The 23,959-nt window shown below is 53.6% G+C and overlaps 2 protein-coding genes across 8 annotated transcripts in view; one reads left to right on the top strand and one right to left on the bottom strand.

Annotated features, from left to right (window-relative positions):
* Nucleotides 1-505: 505 nt before the first annotated feature.
* Nucleotides 506-1,958, top strand: PLD6 (phospholipase D family member 6). Its single transcript, XM_040079441.1, has 2 exons — nt 506-914; nt 1,193-1,958. The coding sequence occupies exons 1-2, from the start codon at nt 506-508 to the stop codon at nt 1,429-1,431; spliced, it is 648 nt and encodes a 215-aa protein (XP_039935375.1). The 3' UTR covers nt 1,432-1,958.
* Nucleotides 1,959-6,572: 4,614 nt separating this feature from the next.
* Nucleotides 6,573-23,959, bottom strand: part of MPRIP (myosin phosphatase Rho interacting protein) — a 73,377-nt gene continuing 55,990 nt past the window's right edge. For 2 of the 7 annotated variants that reach the window (XM_040079011.2, XM_040079013.2), the window contains 9 exons: nt 18,690-22,553; nt 15,667-15,814; nt 14,961-15,078; nt 13,874-14,033; nt 13,665-13,784; nt 13,014-13,100; nt 12,206-12,368; nt 11,805-11,890; nt 6,573-7,764 (listed from right to left, as the gene is read on the bottom strand). In XM_040079011.2, coding sequence (XP_039934945.1) covers nt 7,693-7,764; nt 11,805-11,890; nt 12,206-12,368; nt 13,014-13,100; nt 13,665-13,784; nt 13,874-14,033; nt 14,961-15,078; nt 15,667-15,814; nt 18,690-22,553 — 4,818 coding nt within the window. In that variant the 3' untranslated portion in view covers nt 6,573-7,692. Of the gene's footprint in view, nt 7,765-10,648; nt 10,715-11,804; nt 11,891-12,205; nt 12,369-13,013; nt 13,101-13,664; nt 13,785-13,873; nt 14,034-14,960; nt 15,079-15,666; nt 15,815-18,689; nt 22,554-23,959 lie in introns of all 7 variants that reach the window. The other 5 variants (XM_040079014.2, XM_040079015.2, XM_040079019.2 and 2 more) reach the window with 5 other exon arrangements.

The following is a 23,959-nucleotide window of genomic DNA, read 5'->3' as shown; positions in this document are numbered from 1 at the left end:
AGGGATTCTGGATGAGAGCCTGGAGGAACAGGACAAGAGGAAATGGCTTCCCACTGCCAGAGGGCAGGGATAGTTGGGATATTGGGAAGAAATTCTTCCCTGTGAGCGTGGGCAGGCCCTGGCTCAGACTGCCCAGAGAAGCTGTCGCTGCCCCTAGATCGCTGGAAGTGTCCGAGGCCAGGTTGGATGGGGCTTGGAGGAGCCTGGGATAGTGGAAGCTGTCCCTGCCATGGCAGGGGCTTTGGAACTGGATGATTTTTGAGCTCCTTTTCCACCCGAACCATTCTGTGATTAAAGGATGCGTTGCGTGCTCGCAGCATCCACCGCAAGGGCTCGGTGTGCGGCGAAGGGCTCTCCGTCAGCGTTCGGGGAAAGGGCTCGGGGCCTGGGGCAGGGCGGGCGCCGGCATTTCGGAGCCGGGCCCAGCCCCGTGTGGCGGCCGCTCCTCCCTCCGCACAGGCCGCTCCCGCCGCGGCTGCGCGGGCCGGGCCGGGCCGTGAGGGCCATGAGGGCTGCGGGGGGCGCGGCGCTGGCGGCGCTGGTGGCGAGCGCCGTGACCGCGGTGGCGCTGGCGGTGGCGGCCTGGCGGCGGGCCCGGCCCGTGCGGGAGGTGCTGTTCTTCCCCTCGCGGCCCTGCTGCATCGAGGCGCTGCTGGCCGAGGCGGCCGAGCCCGGAGCGCCCGCCCGGCCCTGCCCGTGCCCGCTGCCCAGCGGCGACACCGCCCTGAGCCGCCTGGTGCGCCGCCTCCTCTCCGCCCGCCGCTCGCTCGACCTCTGCCTCTTCTCCTTCTCCTGCCCGCAGCTCGCCCGCGCCGTGCAGCTCCTGCACCGCCGCGGGGTCCGCGTCCGCATGGTCACGGACGCGCAGTACATGGGGATGTACGGCTCCCAGGTCGGCCGCCTGCGCCACGCGGGTGAGCGCCGGGCTGCGCTGCGGGACGGGGACGGAACCCGGGGACGGAGCCCCGGGACGGGGACGGAGCCCCGGGACGGGGACGGAGCCCTGGGACGGAGCCCCGGGACGGGGATGGAGCCCTGGGACGGAGCCCTGGGATGGGGACGGAACCCCGGGACGGGGATGGAGCCCTGGGACGGAGCCCCGGGACGGGAACGGAGCCCCGGGACGGGGATGGAGCCCCGCACCGGCCGTGGCCCATCGCCGGCCCCTGAGCGCGTTTCTGTGTCTCTGCAGGGATCCAGGTGCGCCACGACCAGCACAGCGGGTACATGCATCACAAGTTCGCCATCGTGGACCGGAGGATGCTCATCACAGGCTCCCTCAACTGGACCGCCCAGGCCATCCAGAGCAACCGGGAGAATGTGCTGGTGGTGGAGGACGTCGAGTATGTGAAGGCTTTTCAGGATGAGTTTGAAAGGATTTGGGAAGAGTACAATCCAGCCAATTACATTTTTTTTTCCAAAAAGCAGTGAATGATTGAGCTGCCTCGCAGGGAAAGTGCAGCATGGCAACAGCCACAGATTTTATTATTATGTGTGGACATCATTGTTTTGTCCATGTGGGTGTAACTTTGGTAAATGTCTCACAGAGAAGTGGTGTTCTCTGCCCTAAAATGCCATGGATCCCTTGCTGTGGGTCATTCCCGTGCTAGAGGGAATGACACAACTGTTTGGTTGTGAGGGTGGCAGTGGCAGAGCTGCACTCACAGGCATTAAGACTTTGGGCAGGCTCCTGCTGTGCCCTGTGCAGACCAGGTGTGTTCATACAATGCTCCGCAGGTGTTTCAGTTTCCCATCTCGGGATATGAAATGGAATTGTAGCCAGTTCCAAATGGAATTGTAGCCCGTGGGCTCCTCTACACGGGTAACTAAAGGAGAAGTAAAGAGGCTACAGCAGAGTTAAGAGTTTCTATAGATTAAGTGCCTCGGTTGCCTTTCTTGTTGGCATTAATTGTTGAAAGTTGGTAAAAGGAATAAATAGCAAAGGTAATAGCAAAAAATTTCAAGTGTTGATTGTTGTGTTTCTTTTGGTTAAAGGTTAGCAGAGTTCTGGTGTGAAAGCACGAGCACAGATGGTAATGACACCTTCTCTTCCAGCAAGGAAGTGTAGGGAAGTCTGGAAGGAAATGAGAGAAATGGTTCTTTGGGATCAGTGTTTGTTTGGAGAGCAGAGTCTGTGGCTGGAGTTGGGTCACCCACTTCAGGTGAGGTCTGCAAACCCTGGTCCTTTCAGGTGTTGACACCGTGTCATGGTCTGTGCCCTCGCCTGGCAGCGCCAGCCTGGGGACAGCGAGGAGAGATCTCTGTCCCCACTACTCAGTGTGGAACAAAGATGATGTAAACCTAAGAATTTCAAACTCTAAATAGTGTCTATGTAAGAATTGTTTTTGACTGAACAGAAAGTGCCTTAATATCTCAAGATGAAAAGAGGTTTTGATATTCTGTTACCAGTTTTGTTACCAGCAGTGCTGTGATTGGCACTGTTAAATAAACCATTTTCACAGAAAACATCTATAGCCTCATCTGACCTTTGCATTCTCATTCCTGTAGATCCTTATTAAGATATTTATGATCCATGGGCATCCCCAGATTTTAGATTTGTTCTGTTCTGAGAAAGGTTGCACAGGGGAGAGAAAATCATGTTACCTGTATGGAAGCACCTGGGGAAGGTCATTCTCCAGTAAATCCCATTCAGCAGCACTAGATTTAAACTACTTAAAATATATTCTTACTGTCAAAATGCTGCTCGTTGCATTTCCTTTGTGAAGTACGACTACAAAAACAAACATCTTCCTTTTCGTGCTCTGACCTCTGCCCTGTTCTTCCTTCTTTCTAGAAATAAACCTGTCACACACAGCATGCAAAGGGTGGTGCAAAAATAGTTTATTACCATATAGTTAATGTAAAGTTAGGTAATTATATTTACAAAGTAAAAATGATCAGCTACATCCAGGGGAGCCTAGCTTGTCACACAAGGTCTGTAAGGAATAAATACAGTGGGAACAAAGTGACGTTTCTATTACAGCGAGCAGTTGGTCGGGAACGGTGGCTCTTAAAAACAGCACTGGAATAAACTGGGAGTGGGAGAAGGGAAGGAGACAGGAACTCACACACCTGGAGAAACAGGAGCCTTTCACACCCTTCCCCTTTGCAGGGGGAAGCAAAATGATGCGTGAGAGCGCCCAGGCTGCAGCATCCCTGGTGCTGCCGGCCACGAGGAGTGGCTGCTCTGTCACAGCAGCACAGAAACGACTCTGGGAAACGACTCCTTCTCCCTCAGAGCCCACAGCCCCTCTGGGTTGTTCCCAGACACCCATGGCAGAGCACAGTGCCCAGATCTGAGCCCATCACGGGTCAGTCGGGTGAAGCTCTGCTCAGAGAGCCAAGGCCAAGCTGCTCTGGGGGCACTGGAGGAAAACTGACCATTAACACCTGAAACTGCCACTCCAGACACCACCCACAGCCTCACTGAGCTTCCTTCCCTCCCCACAAACCTCCATCCTTCCAAATGATCCTTTAATTCCACAATTCCAGGAAGGTGGACACTGGCCAAGCTGGAGCATTCCTGCTTCCTACTTACCACAGTCTCCGGCATTTTACATGCTTTGCTTTCTCCAGGTGAGAACAAACACTGGGGGTTCTTGTCCTGCACGCAGGGTGAAGAAAGCTCGAGGAAAACAATGCTAATTGCCCCCGTTATTTATGAGTTCAGGGCCAGCTGGGTCAGTTCAGCTGGTACCAACCTGCCAGGTTTCTCTAGTTAATCCCACACCCTCTGGTCCCTGCTCCCAGGGAGGTTGCTGTTCCCAGCCTGGTGCTCCCTGTGTCTGCAGCAGTGCCTTGGATCTTCCTGCTGTAGTCACACAGCGAGTTACAGCTCGTGGCCACGCTGCTGTGGGCTGGGCGTCTGTGCAGGGGGGCTGTGGCTCCCTTGGGCAGCCCGAGAGCATCCCAAATGTTCTGCACAGGCACAAGCGTTGATTCTGCTTTCAAACACAAAATTATTGAGTTCTCTGACTGGGAAAAAATACCCCAGATTTATAGCAAAGTAGGTTACAGTGCTCAAACTGTACACGATCTTGGGACAGGTACCTTCAAAGCTAAAGGCATAGATCAGCAGAAGAGGTTTGAAAAGGTTATTTATAACAGTGCTCAAACCTAAAAAAAAGCAGTTTATCAGGGCAGATGGGGCGGGTTGGACACGTTACACTCATTCCTCTTCTCCCAACCCACACGTGGGGCCTCAAGAAGTAAAAATCAAACCCACAAGTCAGTCACAAAAGAGAACCCTCTGCAAGCTGCTGAGGAATAAATATTTACACTGCACACTTGGAATACTATACAGGTATTAAATTACTTCTGTTTTTAAAAAAGAGAAGAATAAGAAAGCTTTTTTTTTACCTAAAAAAATGAGGGAAAATACAGAGCAAAGGCAAACCACAGCAAGTGTGCGTGCGCTTCAGTGTCCACAACAAACTGAATATTCAAACCAGGACAAAAATGCCAAGATCTTGTGGAAGTGCCATCAGAGTAGGTACAAAAGTGACATTTTGCAATGCAGCCCAGTTCCCTGGTACCAAAAAAAAAAGAGGAATCTTCTGGTTTACAAGTCAGCACCAATTCTAAGCAATTCTATTTTTGAAGCAAAAGATGACAATTTGCTTCTTCTTTTTGTTAAATACGTGGGCAAAGAAAAGGTGACATTTAAAGAGGGATTCAGTCTGGCTCAGGGGAGATGGTGCAAATGGGAGGAAAATTTTACTCAGGAAAAATAAAATCACTTGGAGCTGACGAGGAGACACCTGAGCCTTTGCTGCACTTGACTATTCCTGAACCTCCCTTTCTGGTGCTGTCAATAGTGTGGAGTGATGCAGAATGCAGCAACTTGCCCACACACTTTCTAATTTAAATAGCCACTGATTAATCCCAAAAGGTGGATGAAGCCTTGGGCAGGAAGAAGCAGGATAACTGAGGATCACTGCTATGAATAAAAGGACTTCTCCCTTTATTTTCAAGTCCTGGCATCTGCAGGAGTATTTCAGTTTGGGGTTGTTTACTGGTGCTGCAGGTTTTTTCTTTGCTGTAAAGGCAGGTAAAGAGCTGCCCCTCGCCTTGAAGAGATGCTCAGAGTGAGCCCAGAACCCTCAGCAGGGGTTCAGAACATCTGGCTGCATAAGGCACCTTCCTTCCTTCCTCCTCTTCCTCTCAGTGACCCCCAGAATTCACAGCTCCCACCCTAAACACATCCCAGACATCCTTCCCAAGCACTGCCCGGGAGGGTGCAGCTGATCCTGACAACATCAAGGCCACTGCTCAGCCCTGTCTGTACCAAGATTCTCCATTTATTTTTCCAGAGGAGCCCAAGTCCCCCATGGAAAATGTCTGCTCCTTCAAGCTAAAGCATATGAGCAGGATTTTCTGGGGAATCGAAGAAAGGTCAGGGTCCACGTGGCAAGAAGGAGAGCAGAACGTTCTGCTTGGTTGGTCAGAAAGGACAAAGTCTTAGTCCAAAATCCTAAGTCTGAAGAGAAGAGGAGGAGGAGGAGGAGGAGGAGGAGGGTGCTCTCCTAGAGCCAGTGACACCTTGCAAGGGAAGAGCAATGACAAGGCCCACGTGCCATCCCAAATCCATGCTGCCTCCCATGGCCTCTGCCAGGAGATCAGAGCTCACCACGGCCCCGGAGCAGCCAGGGATGAAGTGGCTGGAGAGGTGATCCAGGTGGGTCATGGCTGGAAGGTTCCCAGGTTCTCCAGTGCCCAGATCATGGAAGAGCTGTGCTGAACTCGGACGCAGGGACTGGCTGCACCTCCACACACCTGAGGGCAGATGCTGCTGACGAGGGAAAGGTTTTGTATCCGACAGGGCGAGCGTCTTTCCTACGCGGCTCCCATCTCCAGGACCTCCACGCACACGCAGGCACACAGAGCATCCCAGCAGGAACAGCTGCTCTGCCCCTGCAAGGTGCTGGCATCCTGCCTGGGGACAAGCAGGGCTCCTCTGGGCAGGACTGTGAGGTGCCAGGCTCGACACCTGGCCATGGCGAGGCCACACAAGCTGGACAAGAGCCTGATTCCCATGTGACACCACGTCCTGCTGAGGGTCTGCTGGCTGGAAAAGAGATTCTGCTCCCAGGAGGAGGAAGGTAACTCTGGAAGCTGCTGTGGTCCAGCCTGGCAGGACTGGGATGGCTCCACCAACCCCGTGGGGCTCTGAGGGCTGCGCCTGTGCCAAGCACCAGACACAAAACCTCAACCTTGGCCGAGTGCCTGAAGGACAAGAGGAATCTCTGCTCCGGGTGAAGGCCAGGGTATCTTCCACATCCCAGCCTGAAGTGGTCACTCAGCACCTAACCAGGCTGGGAAGGCAGCGTGCCAGAGTTTCCTTCAGCCCTGGTGACCTGGGATCCTTCCAGGTGGCATCTTGAGATTTATCCTGGGATGAAGCCCCACACCTGCAAAGCTTCTTCTAGGAAGCCTCTGCTCAGCTGGCTGAGACCATGCAGCGCTACCAGCTCCTCATCCCTTGGTTTGTATGCATTTATCTGCCTCACAGTGCTAAATTGTATGTTTTAGATACAAAAGCTATTAGGACTGAGAAGGTCTGAAGCACATACTGGTTTTGAGATTTTTATTTCAGGAAAAAGATTAAAGAATTAAAATAGGAGCTGCCCTGCTGACAAGAAGAGTTGAATTCAAGAAGCTGGTAAAAAAGGAGCATTATATGCATTGAGCACTGTGCATTTTCAGTCAATATTGGCTCTACTTTCTACTCTACTTTCCTTTGACTAGGAAAAGGGAGTTTCACATGCGCACAGACCCTGGGATACACGGGATTCAATGAGAGGAAGGGAGTAACAGCAAAAAAAAAACCAAAAAAAGGAAAAAAAAAAAGAAATTAAAAAAAAAAAAAAAAGAAAAGAGTGCTGGGCTTGATCTAACAGAGGCAAGAAAGTGATCTTACAGCTCGGCCCCTGGAACACCAACTCCGACCACCAGCGAGACGGGAGCGAGGACGCGCCGACGGGGCCGACTCGATGGTGCGCACTTCAGTAGCTGCAGCTCCCCATCCACAACCACCTGGGCGGCCACCAAAGCTCGCCAGGCTTCGGTGGCACCTACATTCAGGACACGGCACAGTCACGGGGCAGGAGAATCACTTCTTGCATCCTTCTCCAGCGAGATGTCAGTGTTGTACCTCCAGGCTGCGGCCGCCGGCACGGAGCCGCGCTCCCCGACAGCTTCCCCCGGCTTTCCCCCCTTGTAGGTGCAAGTAATGCAGTCGAGATCAATGGTTAGATCAGGCTCCTGGTGTGCTCTGAGCACGGGGTCTCTAGACAGCAGTAAGAGCTCGGTCTGGCTGACACCACCCAGGCCCTGCTCGCTCTTCCCGACAGAGCTATAGCTTATTAACAGGCTACTGAGCCTTAATACTGACACTTAGTGTAATGGTTTACAGTAAAGAAAGGATTCTCCTACAAAGCGCCGAAGAGAGGTGGGGGGGGAAAAACCCCACTCCAATCCCTTCCTCTCCCTCTCAAGAGTCTCTGGAGCATCTCAAAAGCAGGGAAAGGAGCCGGGGAGGCGAGGGGGGGCACCGCCAGCGCGGCGCCGGGTCCCGTCGGGGCGTCAGGACGAACGACAGCGAGGACATCGTAAGGAACGAGAGACAAACGGTGCTGGTGCTGTGCTGCCTCAAAGCTGGGAGGTGCGCGTGGTCAAGCGGAGCGGGGAGAACTAGTCTTTCTTCAAGTCCCTGGATTCAAAAAGCTTCAGGCGTTCTTGCACAGTCAGGCCTTCCTTCAGACTCTGGGAGAGACAAAAAGACAGAGAGCGTTGGGGCACGGGGAGGGAGCGATGCTTGGGCGGAGGAGACGTGGCAGCGAGGAACGGGCTCCTGGGCGGAGGATTAGTGGGACATGCTGAGGGAGAACACACGGTTATGGAGGGCGGTGCCTTGAGACAGGGTGAGATTGCAAACGAACCAGGCCACGAACCAGAAGCGAATGAGAGGCACATCATGCTGCAAGCGGGATTAGCTGACTTGGGAACGGCCCCCGGAGCTCACAGGGCGCTGCTGGATGGGGCGATTCCGGTGGAGGGAGCCCCAGGCAGGCCAGCTGGGATCTGCCAGGACCTGCAGGCTGGTCCTTCCCTGCCTCACCACTGTGGCATCCACGGGGACAGGCCTGGCTCCAGTCCGTGCAGGATTTGCTCAAGGAACCCTGGAAACTGCTGTGTGTTGCCAGCAACCTCCCAGCCCTTCTCTCACCCCACCCCGGGACTCTCCCAAGCCAAAGATGCCTCGACAGCCCAGGCTGAGACAGAGGAATCCTAAATGCTGTTCAGGTCTGGCAGGCTTTGATGGCTGATCCAATTCAGATGCAGCATCCAGATTTCAAGGCACAGCTCTCAGCTGGCCAGCACAGCCCCCTGGCATTTGGAATTGTAAAATCCATCACCTACACGTGAGGACTCAGCAGCAGAGCGCTGAGATGGGCAGAGACCCAGAAACAAATTGCCTGACTCCTGTAGGGCAGCTTTAAATTGAAACCAGCCTGAGGGGATGCACCAGGCTAATGCCAGCACCCTCCTTCCTGCAGCCCCAAACCTGTGGCACGAGACATTGGGGAGAGGTGGCGAGTTGTCCCTGTAGGTGAGGAGACACAGCCACCCTAAAAACAGCCCCTATAGCCAGGGCTCTGCCCCTCTGTGCCCCACTGCCTGTCCCCACCCCACAGCTCTGCCTGCCAGCCTGGCCCTTGGAACCTGCAAAGAATTCATGCTGCAGCTGGAACATTGTTTGCTTCACAGACCAAGACTTGGCACCTCCGAAGGCACAGACTGGAGGGATGGAAATCAGCTCCTAGGAGGAAAATCTGAGGGAATGGGGATTGTTCAGCCTGAGAAGAGAAGGCTCAAGGTGACCTTAGGGCCCCTTCCAGAGCCTAAAGGGGCTCCAGGAGAGAGGACTCTGGATGAGAGGCTGGAGTGCCAGGACAAGAGGGGATGGCTTCCCATTGCCAGAGGGCAGTGATAGATGGGATATTGGGAAGAAATTCTTCCCTGTGAGGCTGGGGAGGCCCTGGCACAGGGTGCCCAGGGAAGCTGTGGCTGTTCCATCCCTGGAAGTGTCCAAGGCCAGGCTGGATGGGACTTGGAGGAGCCTGGGATAGTGGAAGGTGTCCATGGCCATGGCAGGGGGTTGGAACAGGATATTTTTCATCCCTTCCAACCCAAACCATTCTGTGATTCCATGACCCTACTATCAAGGCAGCCACCTCCCCTTCTCCCTTCCCTTCCCTGGCTGTGGTGCCAGAGGACTGTTCTATCACAGCAGCAGGTTGGACTTTTGGGCTGCATTTTCCTTCCCACGTATTTATCGAGGCAGGACTCCATGACAAACTTGCCCCCAAGGCTGTGCAGATTCTCATGGTTCCTGTATTTCTGGAAATGTTTTTCCTCCCACGGGCCCACAAACTCAGAAGGGCTTTGCCAGGCAGCAGGGAAATGAAAGCACTAAATTGGACTGAATTTCCAAACGCTGTGTGCTCTCTTTCCAACGGGCAGCAGAGTCTCCTGGGATGAGCCTCTGAGCACACACTTCCTAAAGGAAGTTTGCTTTGGGCCTCTTTAAATGGGAGCAGCTCATGCATTCCAGCTCTCGCATCTGATTTCTCCATGGATGGAAAGAGACACCAGGAATCATCAGACTGTTCTGCCTGATGGCACAAATTCCAGCAAATTCAGCCCCCGGGCAGTCCCACAACCGTTTCAGTTGCTGATGAGGAGAGCCTGATGAAGTGAGACTAATGCAGGATGATATCTGTGATGAAGGGATCTTCCAACAGACTTCCTGAGGCTCTCCACCCACCGTGCTGGGAGCTCCCCTCTCCCAACCTGCCTCTGCAGGTGCTCCCACCTCAGTCTTTGCCATGGGCCAGGAAATTCACTGTTGCTCCAGTTAATGAAAATAACTGGCTCATTAGAGTCAGCCTCATTTCTGTCAGCTCCCTCCTTTTGCTGGATGAGCTTGGAAGCCTTGGAAGCTCAGGGATGGAGAGCAGGAGGACAAGGTTACTGGGCAAGGAAGACTCTTGCTCAGGCATGGATCAACCTGAAAAAGCAGCAACTGTGGGTAAAGGAAATTAGGGCAGTCCAGGGCACTCCCTCTGCAGCTGTGGTGGCTGAGACCATTTCCATGCTCTGGGCTGTTATGGGAATTACACTTAAAGGTGTCCCTGACTGTTCCTGCACCTGGCTAACAGCAGAACAGGTGTTTTCCTACGAGACCTGGACGGTGCTGGAGTTTAGTCTGAGGCATGCAGAGTCATTCAGGCATGCACACTCAGTGTCCCACGCTCCCAACACAGTAAACAGGAAAACGTGCCCCACCACGTCCAAATGCTCTCGGTGACGATGAGCTGTGTTGGTGAGGGTGGGAAGAGCAAGAAGACAAAAAGCCACATTCCCCAGGGAAGAGGCAGAGAGACCGTGTTTCACACGGGCCTTGGGTACGACTGTCTTCTCCCCTCCCCTTCGCCCAGGAAAAGAATTAGCAGCGAATAAACCTGTCAGTGAGTGATTAAGAGAGAAGGAGGGCTCTGGTTTGGCAGGGAGGTGTGAGCAGTGCATGCAGAGGTGGGGCCGCTCCCGTGGTGGCTGCGGCCTGGGCGGGTGCCGGTGTGTTTACCTACGTGGCAGGGAACCTGGACTCGGGTTCATTTCAGTTATCCCATGAGACCTGCTCAATAACGGACTGTTGAAGGAAAAGGCAAAATAAAACAAAACAAAACAAACAAACAAAAACAAAAGAAGAAGCTCATAAATCCCAAATGAATTTGCGCTGGCGCAGCCCCGGCCCCCTGCCCCGCAGCGATGCCCTGGCACAGCCCCTGCTTCCTCTCCTCTCCTCTCCTTCCCCACCAAGCAACACACATGGGGACCACACAGAAAGTGATCTGAGTTGAAGTGGTCAAGGGAAACCCAACATCAGAGTGGTCCAGCTGGTCTGGGCTGCCCCAAAATGTGCAGAGGCCTCTCTCTGTCCACTGGGTGCAGTGCAGACGCCCTGAGCTCAGGAGCTGCTGCTCACAGATCTCCGAGTGTTTCCCCACATGGGCACCAAGCTCCAAGTATTCTGCCTGCCCTGCAAGGGCCCAACCACTTCAAACATCAGCACGAGGCACCAGGTGAGAGGCAAAGCAGGTTTGCTCACGCTGAGCTTCCTCCCAGCTGCCCTATGTTTAATGCTGACTCCCGATCAGCATTATTTGCCCTTCCTTATCCCTGCGGTCCCACATGATGTAACTGGCTGCCAAAGGAGAGCTTGGCACAGCATCACTGGGCTTTGGGATCAACGGCAAGCACAGAAGGACCACAGAAGCACAGGGCCATCTGCACCATGTTAACACACAAGCAAAGTGTGTGTTAAATATGCCCAGGGCTCAGGCATTGCTGATACACATAAAGACAAAAAACCTTGCAGTGATGAACACTAAAACAAGAATGATGTGAACATTTGCACTTATATTTCAGCTGAAAAGAGGGAGCAGATACTGGGGTAGTCCTCCTGTGAAAGACCAAAGAACAAGGTGAACTTCAGCCTTTTTTCCAACCAGGGAGCAGCTTCATGCCTCCATCTGAGCAGGGTCCAGAGCGGGGGAGCAGGCCCTGCCTGGCTGCACAGTCAGTCCTCTTGCAGTAAAAAAACATCCAAGCTAGCACTAGTGGCTGGGAAATTCTTAATTTTGTTCCCCTGGCCATTTCTTCCCACTTGGGATCCCCACCGAAGAGAAATGCTGAGCATTCCTCATTCCCATCCCACTGGGCAGCACATCTGAGCTCACCTTTGACCTGATATTCCTTAGTTGCCGGCTAACACTGGATCTGTCTTTCTTCAAGAAATCAGGGTTGCTTTTTGATTTCATAATATCTGGGAAGAAGCAAAAGAAGTGGGATTAGCCGGGTGCCCACTGCCTTCCTGCAAGGACAGGGCTGGGGCTCTGCCCTCCCAGCCCCGATGAGCCCGACTTAGCGCTGCCCCAGGGGCAGAGGGGGCTTTCGGGCATCCCTGCATCACGAGGTTTTCCTGATGCAAAAAGCCAGGAGGCTTTCAAAGCTCATCAGCTTTGGGTTGGACGGCCAAGTCCTACACTCAGACCCATTAGTGCACAAGGGTTTGCATCCAGGATTGCCGTGTTAGCTCGGGACACCCAGGACTGCTTAGAGCTGCTGGAGGAGGACTGACCATATCCCGATACAGTGGTGTTCACAGGGGATTTCTCTCCCTGAGCTTCTGTGGCTGCTTTCAGCTGCTCTTTCAACCTGCTGATATCACAGTCTGCCTTGGCCTTCACGATGCTCAGCTCCGTGTAGATGTCTTTGTACTTGTCGCTGGCGTATTTCTTATCCTGGCAAGGGAACAAGAACAACCCGATGGAGCCAGACAGACAGCTGGAGCCGAGGGGTTTGTGGATGCGCTGAAGAGGAGCTTGGCAAAAGCCGACGGAAGAAGAGCCGGCAGCGGGAGAGAGGCTCGGCCAAGGCAACGCACGCCCCCGGAGCCGCTTCCAACAGCGATCCGGGCCTGCGGGAACGGAGAGCTGAGAGCCAAGGGCCAGCACACAGAGCTGCCCGTGCCTGCAGCCCCTCGGCTGCGGGGCTGTTTGCGGCTTCTCGTTTTAGCCAAGACACAGAATTCAAGCAGAATTCCCAGAAATGGCCTTGGCTCGTCCAGAGCAAACCAGCTGCACCGCTGCGAGGCTGGGCAGATCTCTGACACTGATTGTTTGTGCCATTTAAATCTGATCTGATGTGACAGTAAATGGGGAAATCACGCTGAAAGGGATGTTTTCCCACACTGTCTCCTTTGTGGGGTAAGCCTTAAGTTGATACATGGAGTGCTTTGCTGATGACACCAAAATGGGTATTGAATTACATTCAGGGGAAAAATTAAATATGGTTTCAAATCTGGGTGCAAATGGGCTGAAATCTAAGCACAGACACTCAGGAGCAATGCACAGTAAGAGGATTTGCAGAACCACACTTGGCATTACCCTCAGTGCAGTCTGCAGCTCGTCTTTGAGGGAGCTGATCTCCTGCTTCAGGTACTGGATTTCGGATTCTTTGACCCGCAGCAGGACCTGTGGGAAAAAGAAAACAGCATCTTTGCACCTGAGCAGACACGGTGTGATACCTGCTGTGCCCAGTGGCAATCAAGCCAAGGGCTGGAGACGCAGCCCCATGCCAGCACCACAAAGCCTCTGGTCCACCCCTCTTCTGCTTCTCACAAGAGAACTCCTGTTTCTCTTGGGAACTTGCCCAAGCTTGCAGTGCTGATGTGCTCCCTGCACACTCCAGTTTCTGTCCCCACTGCTCTGCGTGGATTGGACCCCAGGAACAACCAGGGGCTGGCAGAAGGGAGAGCGAGAGTCTGGCTCAACGTGGTGAGAAGATCAGGACCCCAGAATCCCCAGGCCCCATGCAGCCCATGATATCAGTGCTGACCAGCCATGAGAGCTGACTGGGGGACGGATGGCTGTGACACCTGTGGGCTGTGACACGCTCCCAGCCTGTGACACCTGTGGGCTGTGACACGCTCCCAGCCTGTGACACCTCCAGGCTGTAACACGCTCCCAGGCTGCTGTGACACGCTCCCAGGGTACACAGCACTTGTGCCCACCCACGTGCCGCTCTGCAGAACTCACCTCCAGCTCGTAGGCGTCCTTGCCCTGCGTGAGAGGCGACCCAGCAGCCTCTCCCCCGCCCTCCCCGGTCAGCAGGGTCCGCAATCGCGTGATCTCCGCAGCCAGGCGGTTATTCAGCTCCTGGGAAGAGCAGGAGAGCCGTTGTGGGAAGGGGGAGCGCGGCCACGGCTCAGCACGGAGCCCACGGTCACCAGGGCAGGGACCCTCACCTGGTTGTGGGCGTTGAGCTCCTGGTTCTCCCGCTGGCACTGGCGGAGGGCCTGCCTCTCAGCCTCCAGCGCCTGCGCCAGGTGGGCGTTCTCCAAACACTTCTGGGAGTACTGCTCCGAAAGCACCTCCAGCTCCCGCTGCACTGACTGCAGCTCCTCCCTGCAGAACACAGCCGGGGGTAGTGCCCTCTCCACACGCACACATCCCCGTGCCCACTCCTCTCTCGTCATCCCAGGACAACCCAACAGGGAGCTAAGCACCAAGGATGAGGACTGCAGATTCCCTTTGGGAAAAAACTCAAGCCTAGAGCAAGTCAACTCTTCCCTCTCCTGGCACAGCCGTGCTCAGGCACCAAAGGGGACAGGAGGTCGCTCTCTCAGAGGTTAAGTGGCAGAACTTTCTCAGGTTTTCAAAAACTGAGCTGAGATCTGTCAAAATCTACCTATGGGAAATTCTTCCCTGTGAGGGTGGGGAGGCCCTGGCACAGGGTGCCCAGAGAAGCTGTGGCTGCCCCATCTCTGAAAGTGTCCAAGACCAGGCTGGACAGGGATTGGGGCAACCTGGGATAGTGGAAGGGGTCCCTGCCCATGGCAGGGGGCTGGAATGAGATGAGCTTTAACATCTCTTCCAACCCAAACCATTCCAGGATTCTAAGTTTGCTCTGGGCACCCAGGACCGGGTGTACTTGCACACCTCTGCAATTGATACAAATGTACCAAGGCTGATAAAGCTGACAGGCAGCACTGCTCAGTTCCCACGGGAGGACAGCCTTGCCATGGAAAGCTCAGAACTTCCTCCTCACTTTTTGAATGACCTCGCTGCTGCAGCTGTGTGAAAAGCAGCACTGGCTGTTTATCTGCTGCTTCTGGGGACCATTAAGGAGCTATTTTGGGTAACGTGGGGACATTGACCGGGAGCCTGAAAGATTATGGGCAACCAGGAGGCTCTGATGGATGCAGCTGGGTCGAGACCAAGGGAAGATGTCCCTGAAATAACCCCAAAGTCATTGCCAGGATCAAATGGGAGAGAAGGCTCTCCCACACGTGATCTCCCTGCAAGATGGCAAGAGGACAGTGATGTTCTTACAGGTACTGCCTTCGGAGGGCCTCGATGTCGGCGTTGACGCTGCTGATCTGGGAGCGCTGGGACTTCTCCAGCTCCCGCTCCAGCTCCTCCCGGTGCGCGTTCTTCATGGCTTCGATGGCTGGGAGGGGCAGCACAGTGTTAGCACCCAGCAGCCTCCACCCACGGCTGCGTTTTTGAGGTTTTGCTCATTTTCTTAAAGGAACAAAACCAAAGCCATCCCTGCGAATCTCCCACTGCTTCGCGGCCCCTTCAGTCTGTGCCCCAGCTGCAAAGGGGCTTCTGCAAATCCTGCTTTGTAACAGAGTCCAAATGACTGTCCACTTCACACGTTGTTTCCTGGACTGTGGGACTCACAATGCAGAGCCCCTGAACTCCAGTGTTTTAACATTCCCGGGGGCACTAAAGAATTAATTCAGTGTGGAATTGGCAATAATTTAACCACAGGAATGAGTTGGACTCCTTTCTGAGTTGGAATGGAAAACATCAGATTGTGCAACAGCCAAAGACAGGGGTACCAAGCCTGGAGAAGGCCCAGGAGATGGGCACCAAACCTGGATGACCAGGAGATGGACCTCCATCTGAAACATCTTTCCCACAAACCTGTTCCCATCTCACCCCACCCCTGCTCTGCTCCTCAGTGCAGCCAAGGCCACCCCCGTGTCCCCATCCCCACAGAGCTGCCCCAGCCTGGGGGACCCTCTGGCACCTGAGATGGTGGCAGCCGTTTCCTCTGCCAGCAGGCGATCCTTCTCCTCCCGCAGCTTCTCCAGCTCCCGCTGGTGCTGCCGCTGCAGGTCCTCAATCTTCTTCTGGTGCGTCTCCTCCATGGCTGCAAAGCCCCTCTCACATGTTGCCTGCAAAGGGAGGAGGGGAAAGGGTTGGCCCAGGAGCACAGGGCCGGTGCCAGGGCGGTGGGGAGCTCAGCAGGAGCCACAGGCCACGGGCAGCTCAGCTCCCCAGGTCCAGCAGGGATCTTCTGCTTCCCCAGCCGTGGAGCAGGATGGACCTCACAAAGGTCAGGCCTTGTCCTGCATGTCGCTCGAGCCCTGACAGCTCCAGGGAAAGGGATGCACAGGGGCAGACCCAGTTGGGGAATGCAAATATATGTCAAAAAAAAAACCCAAAAAAAACCCCTTCTGTGCCCCTTCTGCTTTTTTCAGTGCCTGTTTTTCTCAGCCTCTGGGTGGAAGGAAGATGATGTGACAGCAACAGGATCTTAATTCCCAACCAAGTATTGCTACAACTGCTGCAGGGAAAATTAGTTGCTAATTGAATTACTAGGAAAGAACTCAGGCCAGGAACACAGGAGGAGGCATTTGGGGGGTTGGGATTCACCAGGGGCGAGGTTCTGAATTCCTGCCTGGTCCCTCTGCCCCTGGCACAGCCCCTACTCCTGCCTTTGCAGCAGACAAATGCAAACGCCTGTTCCCAGCTCAGCTGCCAGCCCAAGCGTATCGGGACCCTGGATGGACACACGGCTGTGGGACACAGACAGGACCAGCAAAGCCACAGGCAGGCCCAAGCAGGAGGGAAGAAGGGGCACACACTGGGGACAAGGTGCTGAGCCCCATCGGGCAGCTTGGGACAAACCTGATGCCAAGCACTGCACAGGGCTTTTCCCCTTAATGACACAGGCTGGCTTTATTCCCTGATTTCAGCTGAGCTCCCCTTGATTAACAGCAGTGTTTTCCATGGAAAGTGACAACTGTCACCTAGGGACCTCTGGGACCCCATGGGAAATTTTAGGGGGACAAATTTACTCTCCCAGTGACAGAAGCGCTCAGGACAGTCCAACACCACTGACCCTCGCTAACATACACCTCTCAGCATCACTTTCTTGGCTAATGCTCTATTACCTATGCCTAATCCTCATTCCCAATCTTCAGCTTTGGTGGTTTTTTTCCCCTCCCATTTAATTTTTAATCCCGAGGCATTCTTTACTTTCCCAGCCTTGTTTGTTTGTTTTTTTAAACTCCTAACTCAGTGCCAGAACTTGCCTGGACTTGGCTGTGGGACAGAGCAGCCCTGCAGGATTCTTCACTACACCCAGAATCACAGAATATGCCGAGTTGGAAGGGATCCACCAGGATCATCAAGTCCAACTCCTGAAACACCTCTCATTTTGGAAGAGAAAGGTGCATACTCTGCCACAGGTCTGGCTGTAGATTCACTATTTAATGTATCGTAAATGCATTGCCATAAATCCACGTGTACAAATCACTATCTCACTGAATCACAGAATGGTTTGGGTTGGAAGGGACCTCAAAGTCCCTTCTGTTCCACCCCTTGCCACAGGCAGGGACACAATCCACTATCCCAGGCTGCTCCAAGCCTTGAACCTGGCCCGGGACACTTCCAGGGATGGGGCAGCCACAGCTTCTCAGGGCCACCTGTGCCAGGGCCTCCTCACCCTCACAGGAAATAATTTCTTCCTGATAACTAATCTAAATCTACCCTTCTTCATCTAAAGACCATTCCCCTTTGTCGTGTCACTTCATGCCTTTGTCAAAAGTCCCTTCCAGCTCTCTTGGGGCCCCTCTAGGCACTGGAAGGGCTCCAAGCTCTTCCAGGAGCCTTCCCTCCTCCAGAATGAGGAGTTACTCTTGTGACACTGATGTTACATTCTCCATCAGATTCTTAAGAGAAGAATGCAGCACACTTAAGCCTCTAGTTTGAGCAGGTTTCCAATTGCTTGGTTGGCTTTCTGACCACCACCACTCAATTCCAATGGGATTCAGCAGAACCACTGCTCTCCCCAGGCTAAAACCAGCTTTTGGCCAGAGCTGAGCCACACTTCACCCCCCGGCTCAAATGTGTGCTGGATCCTGTGGCTGGAAGCAAGCTCTCCCACATTTTTCATGATTCTTAAGGGCAACTGGTCTGTGAAAGTCTCACCAGCACAGCCTCTGCGTCACTGCCCTTTTGGCTTCCTGTTCGACCTGGCAGCCTCCCCTGGTGCTGCCAGAGTCCTCTACAACCCTAAACTCACTTCCAAACTGGGAATGCACTCCTAGGAAAAGCAAACCACCAAAGCCATTTTTTTTTTTTTTAGATGCTGGATGATCTCAAACCAGTTTTACAGCCAGTCTGGCTGGTGGGGCAATTTGAAAGGTGGCATTTCACTGCCAGTGGGTTTCTCTGCACCTCACCTGGGTGTTCCGTAACTGTGCACTCTTTGTTGTGTACAGAATTACTGCGTCCAACAGCAGCATGGTCCCTTGCAGCCTCCTGCAGAGGAGCTCTGCTTTGCTACAGAATTTGGCATCTGTTTGCAGCTACTTTCCCTAGGAACATACATTTTGAGAGCATCAAGTTTCCATTTCATCCTGCGTTTTCGAAGGCAGCAGAGACAGACTGAAGATTTGATCAGATTGGGAAAGACAGAGCTGAGGAATGCTTTTAAAGGGAAGTCACAAAGAAAATGTATGTGTTGGGTACAAGGAGAAACACTGAGGTCTTTGTGTTGAAGAGCAGTGTGATGTTATCGAGCTACTTCGAAACTCTCTTTCTCCTCCATGCAAAGACCACCTCCACCCTCCCAAGCCCTCAGCAATGCATTTAGAATACCCCAGCATGGAGAAAAAGGAAACACCATGCTTCACAGAGGCCTGGCTAACACTCTGGGGCTTGTTTCAGCACGCTGGCTCTTTTAGGGGATGTCCCTGGGACTGCACGCGCCCTCCCGCACGCTCAGCAGCGGAAAGCAGAAAGCGTTAAACATATCGAGACCTTTAGGTTTTCAAAGTCTTTCTGGTATTTTTCCCTCAAAGTGGAAGCGTTCCCCTCCAGGTGTTTGTTCTCCAGCTCATCCCTCATGACGTTCATCTGGGCCTCCAGCTCCTGGATGCGTTCCCTCAGGCCGTGCATGGAGTCCGGGTCGCTGCCGGGGTCCTGCCCGGTGCCACCCGCCTCGCCGGCCGCCCAGGTGTCCCCAGCGCCCGGGGCCACCGCGGGTGACGCCTCCGGGTGCTGCCTCTGGTACTCGTCGAGGGTTTCTTGCAGGCGCTGCAGGTTCTGGCTGTAGTGCTCCTGCAGTGTCTGCAGCTCCTCGCCGTGGATGACCTGCAGTTCCTTGATTTTGGCCTGGAACTTTTCCTCCAGCGTTTGCATCTGCTCCAGGTGATGCTGCTCCATGCTCTGCTTGTCACGGACAACGGCATCCAGCTGGTTGAGCCCCTCCATCCTCTCGGCCTTCAGGGCATCCTCTGTCCTGTTGAGCTGCTCGATCACGTTTCGGATCTCCTCCTCATACCGCCCCTGCAGCTCGCTCAAGCTCTTGCTGTGTTCATGCCCTTCCTCCTCCAAGAGCCTCCGCTGGCTGTCCAGCTGGGACACCTTTGCCTTGAGGTCAGCGTTCTCCCTCTCCAGCACGGCGATCACCTCGCTGTACTCGCCCTGCTGCTTCCTGAGCAGCTCCTCGTACTCGTCCCGCAGGAGAGACACCGTCTTCACGCGCTCCTGGCACAGCGCATCCATGCTCTGCAAGGACTCCTTGTAGGACTTCATCTCCCTCTCGTGCTCCAGCCGGACTTTGCAAGCGGCGTAACAAACCTGAGCCTGAACAATGGCATCGTGGACTAACAAAGACGAATACCGCTCCAGGTCTCCCAGGCACGAATGGTAGGAAAGACTCTGGGGCATCTTCAGGAGCTTCTGACAGTCTCTCGTGGCCTCCTCGGGAGGCAGAGAGAGTAAGGCAACAGATATCTCCTTCAGAACACTGGACTTGTCCTTTAGTTGCTGGGCAAGATCTTCCTGAATGGAAACAAGAGCTTCACTACTACGGTCTGGTGCGCTGCCGGTCTCCTCCACCTTGGCTAACTCCTGGCACGGCACCATTTGGAGACGGCTCCCATCCCAAGAGATCTGCGTTCTTTCAGAAGCATCTTTTTGTATTTCAAGTGCTTCAGAAATCTGGTGCATAACTCTGTCAAACTCAGGAGTCCTGTACGCTTGGATGATCTCCTCCAACATGCATTTGTGCTGCTGGAGAGCGGTTTTGGTATTATGGAGCTCTTCTTCGATTGTTTTTAACCTCTGATGAAAAGACTCTCTCATTTTTTCTGCAACAAACCCAAGTTCTGCTTTGATCAATGTAGCATCTGCTACAGCACTGAGAAAACATGGGGAAAAGCCCAAACTTGTTTCTGTTTTACCCTCAGCCCCTCCTTCTCTAGTGCCCAAGTGTGCTCTCAGCTCCTTCACCTGGCTCCAGAACTCCCCTTCCAGCAGCAGCTTTTTAGACAGGATGCTGGCCAAATCATGGGCTGTACGAGAAACACTTGCTGGCTCCAACAAAACCACCTCGGCGGTTCCCTGGATCTCTCTCAGAAGCTGGGCTATCTCAGAGCTTGCATTTTTCAAAGACTCTGCAATTTGGTTGATGAGAGAAGCCTCAAATGCCACCCTCTCAGAAAGCCACCTCAGCTGGCCAGTGTCAAACACATCTGCTTGCTGCTCCTTGGAGACGTGCTCCTCTTCTCCCAAATCCCCTCCTTCTGGAGCAGGGCTCTCTGTGGTGAGGCTTTCACTCTGCTGATACTCTGATGGGACTGGCGCCCCGCTCAAGGCTTGGATTGCATTTGATAAAGTTGTTTCCATGCTGGACAGAGTAACGAGGAACAAATCACCCTCTTTTCCCTTGTCTGATTTGGGCAAGGATCTTAGCTGCTCCCTGCACTTCTCTAAGCAAGTCAGCGCTTGATCGTTTTTCATCTGGAAACCTCCCAGCTCGCTGACGTGACTTTCTATGAGCTTGAACTTTTCCTGCCTCTCGCTCTCCAGCTGCGAGATCAAAGCATTGACTTGGGACAGGCTGGTCTGAAGCTGCTCCCGCAGCTGGGACTCCGTGCTGGCCCACTGATGGTGGAGGGCGATGAGCGTCTCCTGGTTATGGCCGTGCTGGCTTTCAAGCTTCATCGTCACATCTTTGAGCTTTTCCTCTGTAATATAAAGTTTGGTTTCCAGGGAATGGATGATGGAGAGATAAGTCTCAGAATCGCTCGTCCCCGATGAGGGGTAACCCAGAGCTGGCTCTGAGGACATGCTTTCTTCAGACAGAGATCTGTCCTGGCTGGTGTCTGAAGAAGTACTGCTTGTCCAGTTTTTCTCTGATCCATCTGGATGGATGTATTTTTGACACTGGATGCTTGAAAAACGGATCCTTTGCCTCTTGGCCCCCATGATTCCTACATCAGGCTTTGCTAAGGCTTTCTGAACCAACTCTTGGTCCTGGAGTTCTACAACTTTAGATGGGGAGCCAAACTCCTCCACTTGCCTCTGACTGGTCTCAAGAACCTCATCCTCCTCCTCCTTCAGTGCATAAGTCAGAGCTGGGAGGACATCCTGAGTTTGCAGAGCCTGCCCCAGTTGGGATGAATGACTTTCGTCAGCCTCAAGACTGGGGCCAAGGTCTTCTGCCTCCTCAGCAGATGGACCTGAGCCCACACTAGCCAATTTTTTTAAAGCCTCCTCCTTGGCCTTTAGCTTTACTTTAGTCTCCTCTAAACTGCTATCTAAAGCAACCATTTTAACCAAAGCCTCACTGAGATCTTGATCTTTCTTCTCCACAATTCTCAAGTGCATTTCCTTAACGTGTCTCAGCTCTTCTTCTTTCTCTTTCAGCACCTCCTGCACCCCCCGGAACTGATCCGACACCTCCTCGAACGATTGCTCCAGATTGTGGTAGTTGGTCTCTTCCATTTTCAACTTTGCTTGTAATTTTGCAACTTCATTGTCCGACTCGGCCACCTGATTCATGAGCTCGTGGAACCGGCACTTGATCTGATCCCTCTCTCTTTCGAGCTCCTTGATGTGCTCGGCAAGTTTTTGGATGCTGGCCTCCTTCATGGCCAGCTGCTCCTCCAGCTGGTGGACGAGCTCGCTGCCTTCGAACTTGGCGCTCAGCTTCTCCTTCTGCAGAATCTCCATTTGCTGCTCGCTGTTCTGCAGCTGGTTCTCGTACTCGTTGGCCTTTTCCTCCACCTCCTTCAGGCTCCGTATCAAAACCTGCTTCTCCCTCTCACAGCTCTCCAGCAAAGCCTCGTAGTTCTTCTGCAGCTTCTCCTCCATGAGGACCCGCGCCTGCTCGCTGGCGTTCAGCTGCCCGCTGAGGTCCGCGATCCTGTCCTGGAGCCGCTGCACTTCCTTCTGGTGGTCCCGCTGCAGAGCCTGCTGCATCTCCAGGTCCCGCAGCTCCTGGGTCTTCTCCAGCAGCAGAGCCTCTGCGCTCTTCAGCTTCTGCTCGCTGGCCTTCAGCTGGGAGCTGAGCGCGGCCTCGCCGTGCTGCCACTCCTCCAGCTGCTCTTTGGCTTTCTCCTTCTCGCTCCTCAGGTCGCTCTTGAGCTTGGCCAGGGTCTGCTCCTTGATGGCGAGCTCGGCTGCCGCGTTACTGAGCCTCGCCTGCAGGCTCTGAATCTCGGCCTCGTGGTGCCGGATCACGTCCTTGGCCTCGGCGTAGCTGCGCTTCAGCGACTGAATCTGCTGATTGATCACCTCTTGACGCTGGCATTGGGCTTCCAGCTCGCTTTGGAGGTCTTGGTTGACTTTGTGGAGCCTCTGCCAGGCACCTGATGGCGAGGCGGCCACCTCGGTCTTAAAAAAATTGATTAAATACTAGATTAGTAACACTCTTGGCTCTCCCTTCTGAGTGTCACACCTCTGGCCAGGCAGGCCATGGAAAAGCTCCTCGCAGCGACTTGGCTGCTACCCATTGCTCCAATTGGGATGATTTGTTCTTGGCACAATTTGATTTGTTTAACCAGCTTTTTTTGTTTTTTTTTTAATGAGCGACAACTGCTTTCCAGTAACAGAAAACACTGACCACGACATCGAAACAGCTGTACAGTAACAGGCTAAATGGAAAAAAAAAATAAACCCAAACTCAAACAGAATCCAAAAAACAATGAAAAAGAAAACACCAGCAGTAAAACGGAGACAGACAGACAAAAGAAAAATGCCAAGGATGAGGAGGAGATGGAACAGGGTGGAGGAGAAAGGAACTGCATTTTTTTTAGCGAGTTTGTTTGTTTGGTTGTGAAACAAAAAGTGCACAGTTCAGGTAACACAGTCCTACCGACCAAAAGCAACAACAGAAAGTGAGGTGACAGCAAATGACATCACATCCCACCCAAACACGGGGCGCCGGGCCAGCCATCGTGGTGGCGATGTCATTTCTGAGTGGCTGCTCATCACATTAGAGAGATGCTGTTATGCTAAAGCTTAGGGCTAGGGAGGATCTAATTTCTCTACCTGCAAAATAAATAAAATAAACCAACAAAGGACAAAATAAAAAGCCCAACAAATGGAGGGAAGGAAAAGGTGTGATGAGAATGTAAAAATGAAAGAAACCAACCTTTGTGAGATTCAAACCAAAGCAATGGAGCATGCAAAGAGAAAACTCACAGAAGGCGTCATGCAAAAGGCGACAGAAATTATGTATCTTAAAAAAAATACACAGACAGGAAGAGGCGAGAGAAGCACAGCGTTAAGCCTAGGAATTTGGCCTGCCTTGCTGTACTCTGGTTGCTGATTAAGGAAAGCCCACAGATGTGACACTCAGTTATGTTAAGTTAAATTTCATGCTTTACACCAAAAACATGCAAGAACATCTGCCCGGGACGGGTTAGTACGTGCCCCCTCCCACCCGCCGTGGCCAGAGCTGGGAGATGTCTCCAGCTCATTTTCCAGGAGCGGGAGCTCCTGGTGTTTCTCCCAGTAGGGATTCGAGGTTAGGGTGCCCCACCCCGAGGAAGCTCAGAGCAAGAGAGGGGTTACACGAGGCCAGAGAGGCTTCGGTGCACGGCACATGCATTGGAGGGGTGGCTCAGCACTGCCCCACGGAACAGGCAGGGCATGGGGCCCCGTGTGGGGCTGATCAGGCTGCCAAGGAGGGGCTGGTGCCTCCCCGGCAGCTCAGGAGGGATTGGCAGCCGTCAGGCTTCTCCATCTGCCCTCCCCATAGATAATGCAGGAACCTCCCCAAAATCAGGCATGATTGG

The sequence above is a fragment of the Hirundo rustica genome, chromosome 15, assembly GCF_015227805.2.
Source record: "Hirundo rustica isolate bHirRus1 chromosome 15, bHirRus1.pri.v3, whole genome shotgun sequence".
Lineage (NCBI taxonomy): Eukaryota > Metazoa > Chordata > Aves > Passeriformes > Hirundinidae > Hirundo > Hirundo rustica.
The sequence above is the reverse complement of the archived record's forward strand: the minus strand, read 5'-3'. Positions and strand labels throughout refer to the sequence as shown.